At 40.5% G+C, this 21,709-nt stretch overlaps 1 protein-coding gene across 1 annotated transcript in view; it reads right to left on the reverse strand.

The window, feature by feature from the left end:
- Positions 1-21,709, reverse strand: part of FTO (FTO alpha-ketoglutarate dependent dioxygenase) — a 415,105-nt gene that overhangs the window by 222,022 nt on the left and 171,374 nt on the right. Inside the window, 3 exon segments of the mRNA XM_017874625.1 lie at positions 1,484-1,603; positions 10,961-11,104; positions 17,045-17,124. Of these exon segments, the coding sequence (XP_017730114.1) occupies positions 1,484-1,603; positions 10,961-11,104; positions 17,045-17,124 (344 nt within the window).

Here is a 21,709-nt window from a genome sequence, read left to right on the forward strand (position 1 = left end):
ACATTCCAAATCCAATTGTTCGAAGGCAGAACAGTGAGGTGGTGAACAGCAAGGACCCCAGAGGCAGCCTTCTTGAGTTCAAATTCCAGCTCCCTCACCTGTTAGCTGGGTGACCTTGAGGAAGTTACATAAACCCTTTGCGTTTTGGTCTCCTCGTTAGAAAAACGGGGAATACAGGGTCAGGGGCGGTGGCTCACGCCTGTAATCCCAGCACTTTGGGAGGCCTAGGCGGGCGGATCACAAGGTCAGGAGATCGAGCACAGTGAAACCCCATCTCTACTAAAAATACAAAAAAATTAGCCGGGCGCGGTGGCAGGCGCCTGTAGTCCCAGCTACTCAGGAGGCTGAGGCTGGAGAATAGCGTGAACCCGGGAGGTGGAGCTTGCAGTGAGCCCAGACTGCGCCACTGCACTCCAGCCTGGGGGACAGAGCGAGAATCCGTCTCAAAAAAAAAAAAAAAAAAGAAAAAAAAAAGAAAAATGGGAATACATTACACCTATGTTATGGGGTGCCATAAAAAGTTAAAGAGGATAGAAAACACATAGAATAATGTCTGGTACTTAATAAGTATTATGTAAGTGTTTGCTATTATTATTACTATTATTTAAATTAAGACTTAGTGCAAGACCTCCATGAGGCTTCAACCTGCCTTCCAGCTACATTTCATCCCACATCATCTGCACTCCTTGCTCTGGTCACACAGGACTTCCTCACTTCTGGCCTTGTTTTTACAGTTCCTGGAGTCTAAAGTTCGTCCCCAGATCCCCCATCCCATCATACTCCTCAGCATTCAATGGCCCCAAAAGCCGTATCTGCCATTTCATCACCATCCCAGCCAGCTCAAGTGGTCTGAATGTAATGCTCCCTCTTCTGGAACTGTGATTTTCTTTTAACATTTAACATATATCACTGGATTTCATTTTAGCTAGTGTCATACCTGGTGATATTCGTGCCCCTCTCCTTGTTCAACTGTTGGATCACAGTGGTTGAGAGCATAAGCTGTGGAGCCAGCCTGCCTGGGTTTCCCCCTTGCTTTGCCACTTACTCAGTGACCTTGGGGGAGGCCCTTCATTTCCCTGTCCCTCAGTTTTAACATCCATAAATTCATACCCTGGAAAAGTTTCTATACCTCTTAGTATTGCTGTAAAATTTTTTAAAGTTAATACTGGGAAAACAGAGTAGCACCTGATGCATATAAAAATGCAAATAAATGTTAAATACTATTTTCAAATTGTTATTCTCTTATCACCACTTCCTAGTATATATCCAGCACATGCCTTATAAGGAGAAAATAATAAATGCTTATTGAACTAAATTGAGGTTGTACTGACAAAATCCTGGCTATATCCATCACCTTACCAAGAAGAACCTAACTTGATAATTAGGAATAATTAAATCTACATTTGCCTATGCAAATGAGGCAGTGGAGGATTTGTATAACACAGCAGTCCACAAAACACGGTCTCAGGCCTCATAGACTTACCACACCCTCCATCTTCTTCCACAGTGCTTCCAACTGAGCCATGGGTTGACACCACCAGTCAGTGCACTTTCTGTATCGATTGCCTTGAAACCAAAACTGCCTCAGCCACTCAAACTCGACCTGTGGACCATAAAGAGAAGATGGTGGTTTTAATTCCCTTGTGATAGACAAGCAAGGACAATGACTTCATCTCTTAATTCTCCTTCGGTAACTTGATGGCCACAGGATGAGAAAAGGTGAGAAAGGTCAGCCTAACCAGTTCCCAATATAAGCTGGCAACTCCAGAGCATTTCTGCAATGCTAAGAAAAGAGTAGTCTTAAAACTGAGGTCTGGCCAGACGTGTTGGTTCATGCCTATAATCTCAATAGTTTGGCAGGTCGAGGCATGAGGATTGCTTGAGGCCAGGAGTTTGAGCCCAGCCTAGGCAACACTGCAAGATGCTGTCTCTACAAAAACAATTAAAAATAAATTGGCCAAGCACAGTGGTGTGTGCTGGTTGTCCTGGCTGCTTGGCACACTGGTGTGTGCTGGTCGTCCTGGCTGCTTGGGAGGCTGAGGCAAGAGGATTCCTTGAGCCTAGGAGTTTGAGGCTGTGATGAGCTCTAATTGTGCCACTGCATTCCATCCAGCCTGGGCAACAGAGCAAGAGTCTCTGTGTTAAAATAAAATAAAATAATTAAAAAGCTGAAATTCTCTTACACAACCCAGCTCACGGCCAGAGAGGGGTTTTCAATCACATTTATCAGTCAGATGTGAGGAAACTATAAGTCAATCAACAATAAATACTGAGATCCTAATTATAAAGCAGGCTGTACTATGTTTGATGGGAAAGGCATAAACCGAATGTGTTTTTATTAAATGTCTTTATTTAAGGCTGGCATTAAAAGCAAAACATGGATACATATTAGGAAATATTAATTATAAGTTTCTTAAATTGCAATAAATTAAAATAACTTACCCATGGGCCAGGAGGAGCTGGTGATAATCTCAACCTGTATATATAAAACTAATTATGGAGGCACACATTAAACCTACAAAGCCATTCAAATTGTTACTTGTCAACTCAGGGCAGGTGACAATAGGTTAAAAAGAAGAGTAGCAAACATATTAGTACAAGTTGAATATCCCTTATCTGAAATGCTTGAGACCAAAAGTATTTCTGATTTTAGAATATTTGTGTTATATACTTACTGGTCAAGCATTTCAAATCCAAAATCTGAAATTCTCCAATAAACATTTCCTTTGAGCATCATGTTTATGCTCAAAAAGCTCTGAATATTGGAGCACCTCAAATTTCAGATTTTCAGATCAGAAATACCCAAGTAACTTACTTTCCTTCCGATGAATCTACTATGGTAAACTTCAACTGTTTGCCACCTTGGCAGTCCTCCTATTCCAGTCAAATCCCACCCACCCCTTCCCCAAAGAGCCCGTGTGGTCTGAAGAGGCTCCAACTCCAACGCCAGGGGTGGAATATGCAACCCAGGTCTAGGCCAATCAGCCCACTAGATTCTGTAGTCACAGAACTAGGATTGAGAGGAATAGGAGTATGTCCAATCAGAATAAGTCTCAAGACTATCAGAAACTACAGGAAGAAGACTCTGCAGCTATTTTACCAGCAAAGGGAAGAATGGAGCCAACATAGTAGGGGGTAACTGCAAGACGAAAAGACAAAAACCACATCCTGATGATATCAACTGACCCTTGATCAAACGATTCCTGAAACTCTTTTTACTTAAGCCAGTTCAGGTTGAATGTTTTGCCCTTTGCAACTAAAATAATCCCAACATATTTAGATGAGAGGCTGAGTTAACCTATGGAAATATAAAAAATTATTTTCTATCCATTTTCTAATTCTTCTATCATTCATCAACTTGAAAATCAAGGTACAATGCTACTGATCTTAAATACTCTTTTTACCACTGCCCACTAAAGAAATGTGGAGCCGGCCGGGCGCGGTGGCTCACGCCTGTAATCCCAGCACTTTGGGAGGTCGAGACGGGTGGATCACGAGGTCAGGAGATCGAGACCATCCTGGCTAACATGGTGAAACCCCGTCTCCACTAAAATACAAAAAATTAGCCGGGCGTGGTGGCAGGCACCTGTAGTCCCAGCTACTCAGGAGGCTGAGGCAGGAGAATGGCGTGAACCCGGGAGGTGGAGCTTGCAGTGAGCCGAGATTAAGCCACTGCACTCCCGCCTGGGCGACAGAGTGACGAGACTCCGTCTCAAAAAAAAGCAAAAAAACAGAAAACAGAAATGTGGAGCCACCACAGCTTCATGCTGGGTTGTCTGGCTTTGCTAAGGTGATCAGGTTCCATATATAGACATGGAGCTATTATAATCTTCACCTGTTACCGCAAAGAATTTTTTTGTGTGTTTATCCATATTGAACTTTCATGAGGCAAACAAAACCAACTTGTGAAGACTTAACAATGGTGAAAATGGCTCAAATAAGTAGCCTGAGAATACCAAGTCATATGAAAAGGTTTTAGTTTACATTAACTGTTTGTTTGCTGTGTAGGACTGATTTTAGTTAAAGCTGTTTAAACAAAACAAAACAAAACAAAACAAAAAAGGAATGTAGACACAATATTAATACAACAGTTGCTAAAACTTATCTGTGCTATTAAAAGACAGTGGTTAACAGATGTAACCTTGAGTACTTTGAAAGATGAATGAATACAAGTGTGGTTCAACTTCTGTGAAGATACAGGTTTAATAACATACTTCAAGAAAAAAATGGGTTCCTTTTGATGGATTTCACATAAAATTTGTTCACACTATGGAAAGAGCCTGTTAGCAAAACATCAAGTCCTATGTTAGAAAGAGTTGACAAGATTTTAAAAGATTTTCCAGTCTTTGGGCTGGTTATGCCCATTGAAGAGGCCAGAATGGATAAGGCTTGGCAACCATGGCGACTCTGGAAATAGACTATCATATGTAATTAGTTCATCCAGTCTATCAGGGTACACTAGAAATGATTTCAGTACATTAAAACTTGGAAGCAAAGAGAAGGCTATATCTAGGGGCTCTGCTATTGGACAGGAGAGCAAAGAGAAAGCCCTGGCTATTTTAATAAATAATGCCTTCATCTTCCCTTGGATGCCCAACTATCTTTTGAGACAGATAGTATCATGGTTAAAAATAAGGGCTCTGGCCTATAATCCCAGCACTTTGAGAGGACATGGCAGGAGGATCACTTGAGCCCAGGAGTTTGAAACTAGCCTGGGCAACACGGTGAGACCTCATCTCTACAAAATAAACAAATAAACAGTTAGATGGTTGTGGCAGCATCCGCCTGTGCTCCCAGCTACTGAGATGGCTGAGGCAGGAGGATCACTTGAACCCAGGAGGTCGAGTTTGCAGTGAGCCATGATTGCGCCGCTACACTCCAGTCTGGGCAACACAGTGAGGCCATGTCTCTAAAAGAAAAAAGAATATGGGCTCTGGAGTCAGTTCAAAAGTGAGTACCACTACAGAATAGCTATGTCATCTGTAAGACAGCAATAATTACTGCCTACTCTCTGTCAGGCATTTGCTAGATGTCAAGAATGCACACTAAACAAGACCACAAGGTTCTGGACTTCCTGTCCTCAAGCATCTCACAATCTTACACATTTTCTGACCAGGAGAAGCTTTAATGTCCTTGTCAACTCATGCCCACCCCTTCCCACTAATGCCAGTCAGAAACGTTCAACAACACTGAAGACCTTCTCCCAACTGAATGTTATTCAGGAGTTGAAATATTGCCCATGAGATACAATCTCTGTGGACATCAAATCCAGTGGCATGCCTTCTATTCAACTCCATGACCTGACTTTTTCATTTCGATGTTGTGGGTAAAAACTATTACAGGATTTTAATCAAATGCCACCTTTACCAGTTCCCCCCTGCCAACAGAAAGAAGTAGCTGACTCTCTCCTTAAAATTAAGTAAGAAGGCAAAAAAATATTTCCACCTGCTTGATTCAGAGTCTGAGTTAATAAACTCTGGAAATTAGGAAGGAAAGCTATAGCATGGACACTGCACAAAAACCAGAGTCAGGACTCAAAATATAGCAAGTCCTTATTACTTTGGGGCTAAAAAACCAAGCAAACATCCATGTCTAATCATATTGACTGACTGATGAAGTGGTAACCACGACAGAAGTTGGGTATTCCTCCCTTCTCCAGAGCTGTAGGCCATCAAAGGAGGCTCATAGCTAACAGAGCAGAAATAAGAGGCAAGTGGTCAGGAGAGCAAATGCTGACTTGGGGCCAAGGAACATTCCACGGGTGACACATCCCTGAAGACGTCAACAGCAGGGAGACAACCTGTAGGAGCTCTCAGGGTTCTCTCAAAGTTTTCATGATACTTACAAACCAAACTCCCTGATTTTGAACATGCACGTAATGGAAATAAGTCTAGAAGAGGAGAAAGGAACAGAATCAACCGACATATCTGGACTTCAGTCACTGGGCACTTAGGCCTTGGAGACAAAAGGTAATAAGATTTCAAAAGAATATTTCTGAGCCACTTTATCACCATATAGTTGTAAATCATCTCCATCATTCCAACGGGTCAGTAAATGTCACCTACTTTTCTTCTGCTAAGTTTGTTTAGGCTCTTGATTTGGTCCCAAGTCAGCCATAGAGTTCCCTCATGATATGTGTGACTACACCCCTTGGGATTAATGTCTCACTGTAATAATGGATAGAAGTTACTTTGCTGAGAAAGAAATTAGACCAGGAAGACATGGTAAGGCTCTATCTACAAAGAGGTACCCTATGAAGGCCCTTTCGCAGTGGTTATACGGAAGCCACAGGTCTGGTCAGAAGAAAATGAGAGCCAAACAATACCATCAAACATTCCATTCTTCTAGGGGACATTTACTAAGAGAAGAGGCTGAATTCCATATTTTACTATCTTTAAAAAGGAAAATGGGCCATTTAATAACATGGAAGAAGATTCTGCTTATAATTAAACAGGAATCTTTCCTAAGCATCTTAAATTCTCCAATAAGGTACTCCAAAACATATGCCCAAACTTCTGAAAACTGCTTAGTTAGAAACCATCCTAGACAAGGAAAACAAACCACTTCTCAACTCACACAGACTGAGAGCTTGCAGTATGTAAAATCAAGGGTTTCATCCTGTGATTTGTCCAGCAAAGACACATGGCCTTGCAGAAACAGGCAAGCAAGCAAGCAAGAAACTGGGAGAACTCTTATGGACAAGTGGGCTTTCACTGAGCAATAGGACAAAGTAAAGAGCGCGCATGCAACTGCTAAATCCCTGGCCAACTTGTATGGCAAAAGAACAATATCTGACAATGTGCCCTGACATATGGAATTAATTGTGAAAGTAAGGAGATGACCTTGAAGAATCAGAGATCGGGGGAATGGTAAAGACTGGCACACACACTATTTAAAATCAAGATCACTGCATCTATTCAACCCCAGGGGCCGAGGTTTCTGATACAGTACATCTCTGCCCCACCTGCCTAACATATAAGGTCAAAAGCAGCCAGTCACTTTCTGAAGCAGACAATTTTTTTTTTTTTTTTTTTTTGAGATACAGTTTTGGCCTTGTTGCCCAGGCTGGAGTGCAATGGCACAATCTCGGCTCACTGCAACTTCTGCCTCCCAGGTTCAAGCGATTCTCCCGCCTCAGCCTCCCAAGCAGGTGGGATTACAGATACCTGCCACCACACCTGGCTAACTTGTTGTATTTTTACTAGAAACAGGGTTTCACCATATTGGTCAGGCTGATCTGAAACTCCTGACCTCAGGTGATCCCCTACCTCGGCCTCCCAAAGTTCTGGGATTACAGGCGTGAGCCACCGCACTCAGCCTGAAGCAGATAGACTTCAATGACAATATTCTGTTAGATACAGAGTGTGATTTTACAGATTTCTCCCATCCACTGATGGTAACAAAACATCACAGTCAGTCACAAAAGATGAGAAAGGATAGGGAAATAAGATAGCCTGTATGCATGTTAAAGAAAGCACCCATTCTGCCAGTCTGACACTGAAAATTGTGAGGTTTTTTTTTGAGACGGAGTCTCACTTTGTCGCCCAGGCTGGAGTGTAGTGGCACAATCTCGGCTCACTGCAAGCTCCGCCTCCTGGGTTCACACCATTCTCCTGCCTCAGCCTCCTGAGTAGCTGGGACTACAGGCGCCTGCTACCATGCCCGACTAATTTTTTTGTATTGAAAATACAAAAAGTAGAGACAGGGTTTCACAGTGTTAGCCAGGATGGTCTCGATCTCCTGACCTCGTGATCCATCTGCCTTGGCCTCCCAAAGTGCTGGGATTACAGGCGTGAGCCACCGCACCCAGCCCGTGAGATTTTTTGAGAAGGAAATGACCAAATTTCAAGATTAGAATTTCTATACTGTAAATATGCAGAAAGACATAACTTTGCTCCCTGGTCTAATTCAGTGAGGTCATCAGGCCCATAAATGTCTTCCTTCCTGAAGTTCTGGCTATCAGCAATGCCTCCAGCAGGGACTAATAAGACAGAAAGTAGAATACCCATCAGGCACAATGAAGGGAAGCAAGTCAGACCTGAGCTGAGCATTAGAAGTGGTTACCAGTCCCCTGAAAGGCAGAATAGCTTCCCCTGTGGTTCTGGAGATTATGACAATGTTTCACAAAGTGTGGAGCAGTTCACAAGATAGTAAATAACTTATAAAGACATTAAAAAGATATTATGTCACTATAGGAGACAACATTATTTCTCCTTTGCTCAAAACTCTTCAATGGGCCCCGTTCCCTGCAGAGCAAAAAGGAAAGGCCTTGTCCTTATAAGGGCCTCCAAGGACCTATACAATCTGCTGCTCCCCAGTCTCCTGGAACTACCTCTGTGACCTCTTCTCCTATAAGTAGCAGCCTTACTCCGTCCACTCAAACAGTACTGTTCCTGGACTGTTCCATGGACTCCAGACACTCCCCCACCACACAGTCTTTGCAGTGGCTGTTCCTTCTGCCCAAAATGCAATTCCCCAGATACCCACATGGCTGTCTCTCATGTCCTTCAATTCTCTGCTCAGAGGACATCTTCTCAACAGGGAGACTCTCTAGTTCTCTCAGTTTCCTTCATCTTGCTCTGTTTTTTTTCTGTAGCACTTATCAACTTCTAACATACTGTACAATTTACCAATGTATTATGTTTATTACTTACCATCATCTCCCTGTACTAGAATGTCTATTTTATTTACCAATATATTCTAAAGCACCCAGAAGAGTGTCTGGCACATGCTCAGCAATTAATTATAGAAAGGATACATGAGAACATTTTTTAACTTCAAATTCTCCATCAATCCTTCTTATTATATCAAAAAGAAAGTCTCAGATAGGTGAATGAACTTCAGTTCTCTACCACATTTTAGTGTCCCCTTTTTTTCTTTTAATGGTTTTTTTTTTTGAGGTATAATTTACCAGCCATAAAATTCGCACATTGTAAGTGCAGACTCCAATGATTATTAGAAAATGTATGAAGTTTGTGCAACCATTACCACTAATCTCCCTTCTTAACATGAAGAAAGGAAACTTGAGGCTCAGAGCCTCCTCCAGACAAGAATATCTGCTGGAATGTAATAACATTACTCTATTTTCATTGGACCTATTTTCTGAATACTTTTCTTTTGGCTAATGATACTGGATTTCCACTTAAAGTAGCAATATAAAGCTTCCTTTTTAAAGAAATTTATATATGTTAAAAAAGAGTTGATTTAAAGTAAAATATTAAGTAACTAAACAATGCATGTAGTCCAAAGATAAAGTAAATATTGAGAGGGTATTAGTGGGAAAAGTAGAGTTTGTGAAACTTTGACCCATGGGATCCAGACCTGCTGGTCTCACAGATTGCAGAATTGCAACTGATTTCATCAATGAAAAGCAAGGCATTGACACTTGCTCCCAGGGCCTACCCTCAACTCCCAGCAGTCTTTGCTGGGAGACGATTCTTCCTGAGACTCTTGTGCTTCTGCGTGTCTTGTGAGGAAGCAATGACTGTCCTGTGTTACGGACTCTCATTGCAAGGATGTTTATACAGCAACAACCTTGATAGAGAGAGTTTCTCCCTCCAGAACAAAAGCGCAGGTGTGCATATAGGCTTGGAAGATAAAGACAGTGTCTTGACCTACAGCAAAAGACAGGCATGCTTACTATCCTTTGAAAAAGACTAGGTTCCCATAGCTCATGGTTCCTCTCCTATAATGCAACCCCTCAACGTATACATGTTATCTGGCCTACTTTGCATTGCCCTGTAGAAACAGAAGCTGGGAGAATGCTATGCTCTGTATGTGTATGTCCCTCCAAAATTCTTTTTTAATTAATTAATTTATTAATTAATTAATTTATTTATTTTGAGATGGAGTCTCACTCTGTTGCCCAGGCTAGAATGCAGTGGCGCGATCTTGGCTCACTGCAAGCTCCGCCTCCTGGGTTCACGCCATTCTCCTGCCTCAGCCTCCTGAGTAGCTGGGACTACAGGCGCCCGCCACCACGCCTGACTAATTTTTGTATTATTATTATTATTTTTTTTAGTAGAGACGGGGTTTCACTGTGTTAGCCAGGATGGTCTCGACCTCGCAATCTGCCTGCCTCAGCCTCCCAAAATGCTGGGATTATAAGCATGAGCCACCATGCCCGGCCACGTCCCTCCAAAATTCTTATGTTGAAATCCTAACATCTGAGGCAACGGCATTAAGAGGTGGGGCTTTTCAGAGGTGAGAGATCATGAAGGCTCTGCTTTCATAAAAGAGTTGAGTAGCCTTATAAAAGAGACCACAGGGAGCTCGCCTGGCCCTTGCACCATGTAAGGAAAGTGAGAGGGTACCATCTATGAATCATGAAACAAGTCCTCACCAGACACCAGATCTTGAACTTGATGCCACCTGATCTTGAACTTGCCACCCTTCAGAACAGTGAGGATAAATTTCTATTGTTTACAAGCAACCTGGTTTATGCTATTTTGTTACTGCAGCCTGAACAAAATAAGTTCGTGAACTAACACAAAAATACTGAGACTCTGGTGACTGCTATTGATGTACGTAATAACCTGTCCTCCATCTCCGACCTAAGAGTCTCATGTCTTACACCAATATGAAACTGTGGCAGATTAACTTGTTAGCTTGCAGGTAGGGTAGAATCTCAGATCTTTCACAATTCTTGAAAGTCTTGCCAGGCACGGTGGCTCATGACTGTAATCCCAGCACTTTGGGAGGCTAAGGTGGGCAGATCACTTGAGGTCAGGAGTTCGAGACCAGGCTGGCCAACATGGTGAAACCCTGTCTCTACTAAAAATATAAAAATCAGCCAGGGGTGGTGGCGCGCGCACCTGCAATCCCACCTATTTGGGAGGTTGAGGCAGGAGGATTACTTGAACCTGGGAGGTGGAGGTTATAGTGAGCTGAGATCATGCCGCTGCACTCCAGCCTGGGTGACAGACCGAGACTCTGTCTCAAAAAAAAAAAAAGTCCTTACCTCATTATGAATTTCTTCTCCTTGTTTCAAAACTGCAGGCTCAAAGGATTTCAAAGAGACATCACCATTGTCCACATCATCACGGACATTCTGCAGAGCCAACTGACAGCGTTGTAAAATATAATCCAAGGTTCCTGTTGAGCACTGTTGAGACAGAACCAGCAATTACAATTATGGGCAAAATCTAAGTTTACTAAGCCGCCCTTCCTAGGATTGTTCATATTTGTCCCTGGCTGTGAATTCACCTGTTGACCCCATGGCTCAGTCTATACTCCTCTTTTTTTTTTTTTTTTTAATTTAAAATTTGAGATAGGGTCTTGCTGTGTCACCCAGGCTGGAGTATAGTGGTGTAATGTTTCACTGCAGCTTCAACTTCCAGGGCTCATGCAGTCCTCCCACTTCACCTTCCCATATAGCCGGTACCACAGGCAGGCACCACTCTGCCCAGCTAATTTTTCTAAATTTTCATGTTGTAGAGAGAGACAGGATCTTGCTATATTATCCAAGCTGGTCTCAAACTCCTGAGTTCAGGCAGTCCTCCCACTTCAGCCTCCAAAAGTGCTGGGATTAGAGGCATGAGTCACTGTGCCCGGCCTGTACTCCTTAACTCAAGAATTACTAGAGTGGCCTGTTCCACTGGGCTCTGTGCTGCCAGTTTGGTCTCACATGGGCCACTTAGTTTGCTGGTTTTCTTTTACGTGGGCCTCATATCTCTAACTAAACATTTGGGTCCCTGAGGCTAATGCCCTATTTATATAAGTTAAATACATTTTCTATACATACTACAACATCTAGAACTGAGTCCGACAACTAGAAGAAATTTAATAAATAATTATTGGATGAATAACTGGTTAACCAAGAAGTCAAGGACACTGACTTTTTATCTCAAGTGCCCTGAGACTAACGATAGGAAAGAAAGGTAAACAGGCTGCCGAACTGGTTCAAAAGCACACTAAATAGTTCCGTAATAACAGAGGGGAAAACTGAAGTTATAATCACAAGGCAAAGAACTCATTTCCCTTTTCTGCAAAAAGCATACACTAGGCAGTGGCAGTTTTTGGCAGAATAGATTCTTCAAATAATGGAGAATATTTGGCTTATGCCCTCAAGGCACATTCAAAGGCACAACTTAGTACCCGGGCCTCAGCAAGGACAGAGATAACTAGTTCATCCCTCTCTGAGTTCGTGGGAGCAAAGCAGAGGTCAAATGGACAAACTCCTTTTTATAAAGGATCATATGTTGGAAAAGAGGCCGATGCACATGGGCAGTGCATCTGCTTGTTTTGATATTGAAGTGATTTCCTAGAATAATAAAAAGTCAGCTATAAATACCCTTCAGTCCCAACAAGGAAAATGTATCCCTAAAATACTTTGGTTTTATTATTTGTAATTTAAACTGAGTCCTTGTAAATAACCTTGAAGGCTAATCCTCTGGTATAAAATTTCCTTGCACATTTACTACCATTTTATCCAATGCAACATCAACAAGCCTGGGAAAAACAAAGTTTCTGTGCCAAGAAACAGAAGTTTGACTAATACGTATTTTAATATGAAGATCCCAGAGTGCTGGGTGCATAAGGGCAGACAACTCCAATTTCCTGCCCAAAAAACCCCACAAAGAATAAAGGTGAATGACCACTCATTTTTATCCCACAGCAACCTCTACAACATCTTTTTTTTTTGAGACGAGGTCTCACTCTCTGGCCCAGACCGGAGTGCAGTAGCATGGCGTGATCTTGGCTCACTGCAATCTCTGCCTCCTAGGCTCAAGAAATTCTCCTGCCTCAGCCTCCCAAGTAGCTGGGATTAAAGCAGTGCACCACCACGCCCGGCTAATTTTTGTATTTTCAGTAGAGACAGGGTTTTTACCATGTTGGCCAGGCTGGTCTCGAACTCGTGACCTCAAGTGATCCACCCACCTCAGCCTCCCAAAATGCTGGGATCACAGGTATGAGCCACCACACCCAGCCTACAACATCTTTTTAAAATGACTTCTATCTAGAAAGTTTTCCTACTTGCACCTTTACTTTCCCAAGTATCGAGTGAGCTACATAGGTTATTAATTGCATTTTTATGCAAGATTGGAAACAACCTAAATTTCTCAACAATAGGAAAACCAGTTTAATGAACTACGGTTGCAGAAAACAAAAAGAGAGAGAGAGTGTGTATGGAATAATTTTTTTCTGGATGTATAGTGTTTTGTTTTACTTAAATAACCTATAATCAGGCCTAGTTTGAGATAGGGGTTTTTTTTTTTTTGGTAACAGCTTTATTAAGCTATAATTCACATATCATAAAATTAAACCATTTAAAGCATATAATGCAATGTTGTTTCATATATTCACAGAGTTATACAAATATCACTGCAATTAATTTTAGAGCATTTTCATCACCCCAAAAAGAAACCCTATACCATTTAGCAGTCACCACCCCCAACCCCGCCTGATGTCCACCAACATTTCCAACCCTGAGCAACCACTAATCTACTTTCTACGTCCATGGAGAGGCTTATTCTAGACACTTCATATAAATGAAATCATACAACATGTATCTTTTGTGACTGGCTGCTTCCATTTCCTATGTTTTCAAGAGTCATTCATGTTGTAACATGCATCATTACTGTATTCTATTTTAATGCCCAATAATATTCAACTGTATGGATATGCCACGTTTTATTTATCCATTCATTAAGTGACGAACCTTTGGGTTGTTTCCACTTTTTGGTGACTATGAACATTCCTGTAGAAGTTTCCATCACTCTTGGGTATCTACCTAGGCATGGAATTGCTATGTCACAGGGTATCTTTGGATTTCACCTTCTGAAGACGTGCCAGACTGTTTCCCAAAGTAACTGCACCACTATTCATTCCCTCCGGCAGTGCACACGGGTGCCACTTCCTGCAGGTCCTCACCAACACTTGTCACTATCTTTTCTATTCTGGCTATTCTAGTGGGTGTGAAATGTTATCCCACCGTGGTTTTGATTTGTGTTTCCCTATGACTAATGATGTTCAGCATTTTTCATTTGTCTGTTGGCCATTTGTATACCGTCTTTTTTTGTGTGTGTGAGACGGAGTCTTGCTCTATTGCCCAGGCTGGAGTGCAGTGGCGCAATCTCGCCTCACTGCAACCTCCACCTTCCAGGCTTAAGCGATTCTCCTGCCTCAGCCTGCTGAATAGCTGGGATTACAGGCATGTAGCACCACATCTGGCTAATTTTTGAATTTCTAATGAAGATGAGGTTTTACCATGTTGGCCAGACTGGTCTTAAACTCCTGGCCTCAAGTGATCTGCTCACCTCGGCCTCTTAAAGTGCTGGGATTACAGGCATGAGCCACTGCATCCGGGCTGTGACATGTTAATTCAGTTCCTTTGCCATTTTAAATTGGATCATTTCTCTCTTGAATTATTGAGTTGTAAGAATTCTTTGAATATTTGAGATACAAATGCTTTATGAGATAAATGATTCACAGATATTTTCTCCCATTCCATGGATCCTCTGCACTTTATTTATGGTACCCTTCGAAGCAGAAAAGTTTTTAACTTTGATGAAGTCCAATTTATCTGTTTTTTTCTTTAGTTGTTTATGCTTTCGATGTCATATCTAAAAAGCCATTACCTACTCCAAGATAAGAACTATATATTAATGAGTAATTACTACCAAAGTTTACTGAAACAAAACTACAGAACCATGTACTTTTATATTTAAAAATATTTTAAAATGTTTTGAAATTATGTACATTTTACTTTTAAATATTACCAAAAGAGTAACAAGAACCTTTTAACACTGGTTGCCTCTGGGGACAGGGACTGGTTGGCCTAAGGAGAAAGAGACTTTAACTGTATACCCTTAGGTATTTGTTTTTATTTTGAAACATTTGCATTAACTACCTATTCAAAATATAATTATGCATAAAATTTAAATTTCTTTAAGAAGACATTCTGTATTGAACCCCAAGAACATTCTAACACAATTATCAAAAACTAAAATCTAAGCTGGGCGCACTGGTTCATGTCTGCAATCTCAGCACTTTGGGAGGCCAAGGTGGGTGGATCAATGAGGTCAGGAGTTCAAGACCAGCCTGGCTAATATGGCAAAACCCCATCTCCACTAAAAATACAAAAATTAGCCGGGCTATCTGCTACCTTCTACTCTGCGCTGTGCATACTATTTAGACTATAAGCATCTTGAAGACACTGAACATGACCATTCCTGTTCACAAGTCCCTACAAGAATAACTTGAATACTACAAAGTTCAATAAAAGTTTGAAGAATGAACAAACTGAAATCCCTTCTGATTTGTAATTCCTGCAATCAAAACTTGCTGATGATTTAATCTCTCTTGCTTTATTATGTATACTCTAGTGTACAAATGAAGCCAGAATCACCTTCCACACAGTGAACTTTAGTTGTTCCTATCTCCTATTAGTTTTTCATCAGAATAAAATGAAAAGACAGTAGTAGCCATAGAAGTAATTTAATAATAGCAGTAGTGGCGAACTTCTTTGAATGTATACCAGTCACTGTTCTAAAAAGACTTACATGTATTAACTAATTTAATCCTCATAAGAGCACTATGAATTAGGTATGATTATTATCCCCATGAACATATTTCCCAAGCTTTTTATTTATCTTTTTGTACAGCCCTTTGAACCCAGCACTAACGAGACAGTCTACTCTTCCGGCTTAGATTAGGAAAGACATCGAAGGGTGCACTTAAGTAGCCATATACTCAAGTGATCCACAAGAAAGGGATTCTTGGGAGGGTTATAGCTAGAAAGACAGATGCCTATAACTGGGGAAATGAAATCCTTCCATACAACACAAGGCACATATTAGATGTTCTATAAATACTTGCTCCTCCCTCCCTCCCTTCTTTCCTTCCTCTGTTCGGCCTTACCGACCTTCCTCCCTCCCTTCCCTCTTTTCTAACAGAACTCCTTTTAGGTCTCTAAGACAATTATTTCTGTGTTTGTTTAAAATTTGTCCCCCCAACAAAAGTTCACAAAGGTGGTGGGCATGATGGTCATGTTGATGGCTCTATCTCCCAGGCCTACAGTTTTGGACACATAACAGGCACTCAAATATTTAAATGAATGAGTGAATGGAAAAGAGAAGAAAGGGGAGAAAGGAAGAAAGGGGTGCTGGATGGGCTGGCTGGCATCTTGGTTTAAATACTCATTCATTCTCTCTCTGCCACACAGCAATAGGATTGGTCCACTGGTAAAGCTACTTAATGACCAAAAGACACAACACTGCCGTATAGACTCAGGCAGTACTGCCACTGGAACACCATGCACTTATACCTCTCACCTTCCTGTACCACTTCTGCCCAATTTTTTCACACTTGTCCCCTGTAGTTCCATAAAAGGTCAAGCTATAAAGCAAACCATGCATAGCAAGCTTAGGTAGGTCACTTGTAATCCCTTTCATGCCTTGCTCTCTGGAACCCCTCTTAACTGAGTACATGGGACCCCAACATGACTAATATGAGTTTTTCTCATTTCTTAGTTTTCTATTCTGAACTAGTCTGAACAGCTAACCATTGGCCATTGCAAGTGGTGGCAGAATTTAGCAATAAAGTCGGGGTTATGAACACAGCTGGGAGCTCAGGAACTCCTTGGCAACGCTGTAACTTTCTCTTTAATTTACATTCACATGCCCAGAAGTCTGACCAAAAAGTTAAGGAAAATGAAAATTCTCAACATCCAAACCCAGCCACAGCTAACACATGCACAAGCACAAAAATCTGCCCCAATTCCTCTGGTCATCTCCTGCCCTTGACCTTGACAGATACAACCCTCTAAATAAACCTCTAACTATAAACACTTGTCAATGGCATTTTCCTTCTCCAAGAAACATAACCCCAAGAAGCAAAATACACTTATCATGCCATGCATACGCTTTTTAAAACTGTATCCAACACAATCCAAAGCTCAAAAAGCAAGTAAACAGACGAAAGTCAAGTTAGATGGAAGCAATTTTCCCATCAAATACTCTTCCAAAGCTCTATGATAAATTGCTCATTCAACCACTTCTGTCACATCCAATTAGGTGTGAATCACATTTTTATTTACACTTACCTCTGCCACTCGGTGGGTGGAACTAAATCGAGGTTGTGAACCAGCCAAAACGCAGTGTTGGTGGGTGGCATTGAGATCATCTACAGGAAAAACACCAGAAATGTAAAAAACCATTTTTATTAGTCAGTATATACTATATATTATTTAACTAAAACACAAAGTAAACAGTAAATCCATCTTTTAAGAAATGACAATAACCAAGGAATCAACACTTACCTTGTATTCTTTAATCAATCCCTTATAAGTAGGTGACTATATACATATGTATATATATATGTTCCCTTATATATGTATCTACTTATAAGTAGACATTATATATGTAGATATATAACAAGTATAATAATATAAATATAAGTATAATAAATATGATACACTTAGATATACTTATACATACACAAGTATATGTAAGTGTAAGTAGATATATAATCATATGTCTATAATTAAATATGTATATATTCTATCATACAAGGCATGACACTTTGAAGAGTGAAAGGGGGTGCTATTTACAATTATTCCAGAACAACAGGTATAAACCAGGACTGTCCTCAGCAAACAAGATATAGGGTCACTCTGCTTATTTGTGGTCCTATGATGCCCACCCACTATAAAATTCACTATGTATGGACTGAGCTTCTTTCACCTTCTCATGACACATCTATTTCTACTCTTTAGAATAAACCAGAATTTGGAGTTGAACACCTTTCATCTGAAAAATCTGCCTCTTTCCTTCTGTAATCAAAGTATCAATTTTGCCCTAACAATTTTCCAGGCAACAAACCAACCAATTCAGCATGTTGCATGTTTGGCTCTTAGAACAGAATTCAAGTCTAGGGATTCACGACCCAAGAATGAAGTAGGTGGTGAATTCATCAGTTGAAGAATATTCCTAAAACCACAAGCAGTGGGAGAAAAACCAATGACCAAGTTGTTGCAGATCCTGAGAAATGATACCACAAGTCAGGCAAAATCTATACAACCTCTGCTTAGGACATGACTTCATCTACTACAAAAAAAAGAGAGTTGTAATGTTTCCAGCAATGATATCCTATACAGGCAACACAAGATTTTTATCAAGATACCAAAAACGATAATGACTTAAACTAAGAGGCAAATCCCACCAGGCCCCTTACGTGTCAGCAAAAACAACCTACAATATCATCTCTAAACATAGAAAGGAAATGCAAAATATTAAGGCAGGATTTCCACTCATGAATATTGTGAAGTAACAGTGACAAGATTTACCCTTCTGCCTTAAACAACTACAAAACAAGCCAAAAATATGAATCAAAGGTTTCAGCAAGATATAATCCCATGGAGAAGAGAAACAAAATAGGTGAGAGACACCTACAATTGCCCTAACTTACTCCATGGAAACAGTTTCAATGCCACAGAATAAAGAAGAGGAAGTCAAAACCCAGTCTCTGTTTCTTTCTTGCCAAGTTGAGAAGACAAAGATTGGAGTATAGGGAGGCCAAGGCCACAGGGCGTTGAAAGGCAGAATGCTGAAACGGAAACAGATATACAGAGAGAGAGCACACAGAGATTGCAGAAGGGTTCCCTTAAGTTTTTGGAAGAGCACTGACCTGTGCATGTATGAATAAAAACTTCCCAAGGGCCATAAAAAGAAGCACCAGAATGCAGCAGGTGGAACCAATTTCAGATCTCACACACAGCTAGGAGTATTTTATGATTCCAGCAGCCAAAATGGCTCTCACTACATGAGATACTAGAAAATCCTTAGGAAAGCATCACTGCAGAAGTAGGGCTAAATGAGTCCTAGGTTAAATGTTTCTCTAGTCCCACCTAGCAAGGCTTAAAACTAAGCCTCAAAAGGATCCAACTTCTGGCCAGGCACAGTGGCTCATGCCTGTAATCCCAGTACTTCGGGAGGCCGAGGTGAGTGGATTATGGGGAAATTTACCTTTGTTATACCCAGACCGTTTGTTTCCCCGAAGAAGACAACCAAGCCAGAGTCAAAGCAAGCGGTCAAGGATCTTTAATGCAAGTTTCAAACTTGGTCCCTCCGTTCCCAACAACATACAAGAGGGCCTCGAACAATGCGTGCGCTTGCTTTTTATAGCCTAATGTAAACAGGAATTGTAAAGTTGCAGAGGAACGAGGGAATTTCTCTAGGTTAGCAGCATTACAAATTGGTTAACATTTTAAGTTTTATACTTTAGCAGTTTTTAATTGGTTCCGTGCTTTCACAAACAGGACTGTGTTCTTATCGGGGAACTTTCCAGGTGGTGTCTATTCTAAAGTGAGATATATGGTAGTTTTGAGTTGAAAAGATATATGGTGGGGAGACATATGGTGGAGATGTGCCCCAGGAAGTTTGAGAGACCATATGGAGGGATGTGTTTATACGGGGCTCAGGAGTTGAGAGATATATGGCAGCACTGGTAATTAGATACAGAAAAAGAACAAAACAGGAACTTTCAAATGCTTATCTATACAACGTCTGGAATCTATAGATATACATAATGGTTAGGTCCGGGGTCACTTTTAACTAGGTCAAGGCGCCGCCGCAGGCTGGTCTGCCCTGTGATTTCATTTGATCTCTTTCCGACCTAAGGTCAGGAGTGCAAGACAGCCTGGCCCAACGTGTGTGAAACCCTGTCTCTACTAAAATACAAAATTCGCTGGGCATGGTGGGAGGTGCTTGTAATCCCAGCTACTCGGGAGGCTGAGGCAGGAGAATTGCTTGAACACAGAAGGCAGAGGTTGTAGTGAGCCGAGATCACGCCATTGCACTGCAGCCTGGGAGACAAGAGCGAAACTCCATCTCAAAACTAAAAAAAAAAAAAAGATCTAACTTCTTCTTAGCAATTTAATTATTCATTAGAGCAAAAGCCAAAAGTATGTAAAAGTATATAACAAAATCAGGCACCCAACAAATACTATGTGCAATATCCAACATCCATTCAAAAAGTAACAGAGAAATGAAAGATACACACACACACAATATGCGAGATAGTCACATCTCTCTTTTCTTCTAAATGTACATGTCTGTCCTTTCAGATATATATAAGTGAAGCTTCTAAAGGTTAAACATATAGTATCTGAAACAAAACTCACACTGAATGAGATGAACAGCAATTTGAAACTGCAGAAGAAAAGGTCAGTGAACTAGAACACATAAAAAATAAAAACTATGCAAAATAAAGTGGCTAAAGAAAAAAGACTACAAAAATATGAAAGAGCAGAAGTGACCTCCAGGACAATATTAAGCCATTTAATGAAAATTTAATTTAAATTCTAGGGAAGGAAGAGTGACAAATACATACACATTTTTATAGAAACAATGGCCAAAATTCACCAAATTTCATGAAAACTATAAACCCAGAGATCCAATAAGCTCAATGAATTCTAAGCCAAAAAAATGATATAAGACTAAACTAAAGTATATCATAATGAAATGTCTTAAAATCAGTTATAAAGTAGAAATGTTAAAGGCAGTCAGAAAAAGAGACATTAAATACAGAGGGGCAAAGACTAGAATGACAGCAGACTTCTCATCAGAAGCTATAAAACTCAGAAGACAACTAGATGACAAAATACTAAAGGAAAAAACTGTCAATCTACTATTCTATACATAGTGAACACCCTTTCTAAAATAGAAGTGAAATAAAGACTTTTCAGAAAGAAATGAAACAATTTATATTCAGTAGATTTACACTATAAGAATTGTTATGAAATTCTACAGCCAAAAGAAAAATAATATCAGAAGGAATTTAGATCTGCTCAAAGGAATAAAAAGTAACATAAGTAAAAAATATCAGGAAAGAATAAATGCCTGTTTAAATCCAAAATAATAACAAAGTACTCTGAGGTTTATAACATCTGCAGACATAAAACACATGAAAAAGCACAAAAGACAGGAAGATGGAACGAAAAGTGGTACAACATTCAAAGTTACATTGTGGTAAGTCAAAGATGTAAAGATATTATAAAACCAAGAGCATGGCTCTCAATGACATGTAATTTTGTCACTCCTCACTCTGGAGAGACAGACTGGAAATAGAGAATGACAATTTATCAGAGTAAAAAACAAGAAGCCGCAACATGCACGGGAACCAGTACCAGGGTAGAAAAGTCGTAACTGTAACTACTGAATTGCTGGAGATTAAATGTAGACAGGACTGAAAGTTAAAAAGTCCAGGGGAGCTCAGTCTTAGGGAACTCCCAGACTTTTGTGAGTTTTATCTCCAAAAGCTCTAACAGGTTCTCACAGTGAAGATCCAAAAACATCTTCTCATGCTTCTGGCAGAAGGAAGGGAAAAAATAGCCACTTTATTTATTTATTTATTTATTTATTTATTTATTTATTTATTTTCTCAGGAGACAGGGTCTCACTTGTCATCCAGGCTGGAGTGTAGTGGCATGAGCATACCTCAATGCTACCTACAACTCCTAGCCCCTGCTAGGCATCCTATCACAACTAAGAATGAGAAAAAAGAAAATGAGAAGCACTTGTGAGGTTCACAATTCACAGGAATAGACTTACTAAAAGACTGAGACTTAATCATAAGATTATAGAATGCTTCCCCTCCCAACATAACTTACCACTGCTTTATTACTGCAGTTCCTTTTATCCAGTACATCTCATCTGCCTATCAAGAAAAAAGTACACGGCCTTCTAAATGGCAAAAAAAAAAAAAAAAA

This window comes from Rhinopithecus bieti, unplaced genomic scaffold (assembly GCF_001698545.2).
Source record: "Rhinopithecus bieti isolate Rb0 unplaced genomic scaffold, ASM169854v2 scaffold_8911, whole genome shotgun sequence".
NCBI lineage: Eukaryota > Metazoa > Chordata > Mammalia > Primates > Cercopithecidae > Rhinopithecus > Rhinopithecus bieti.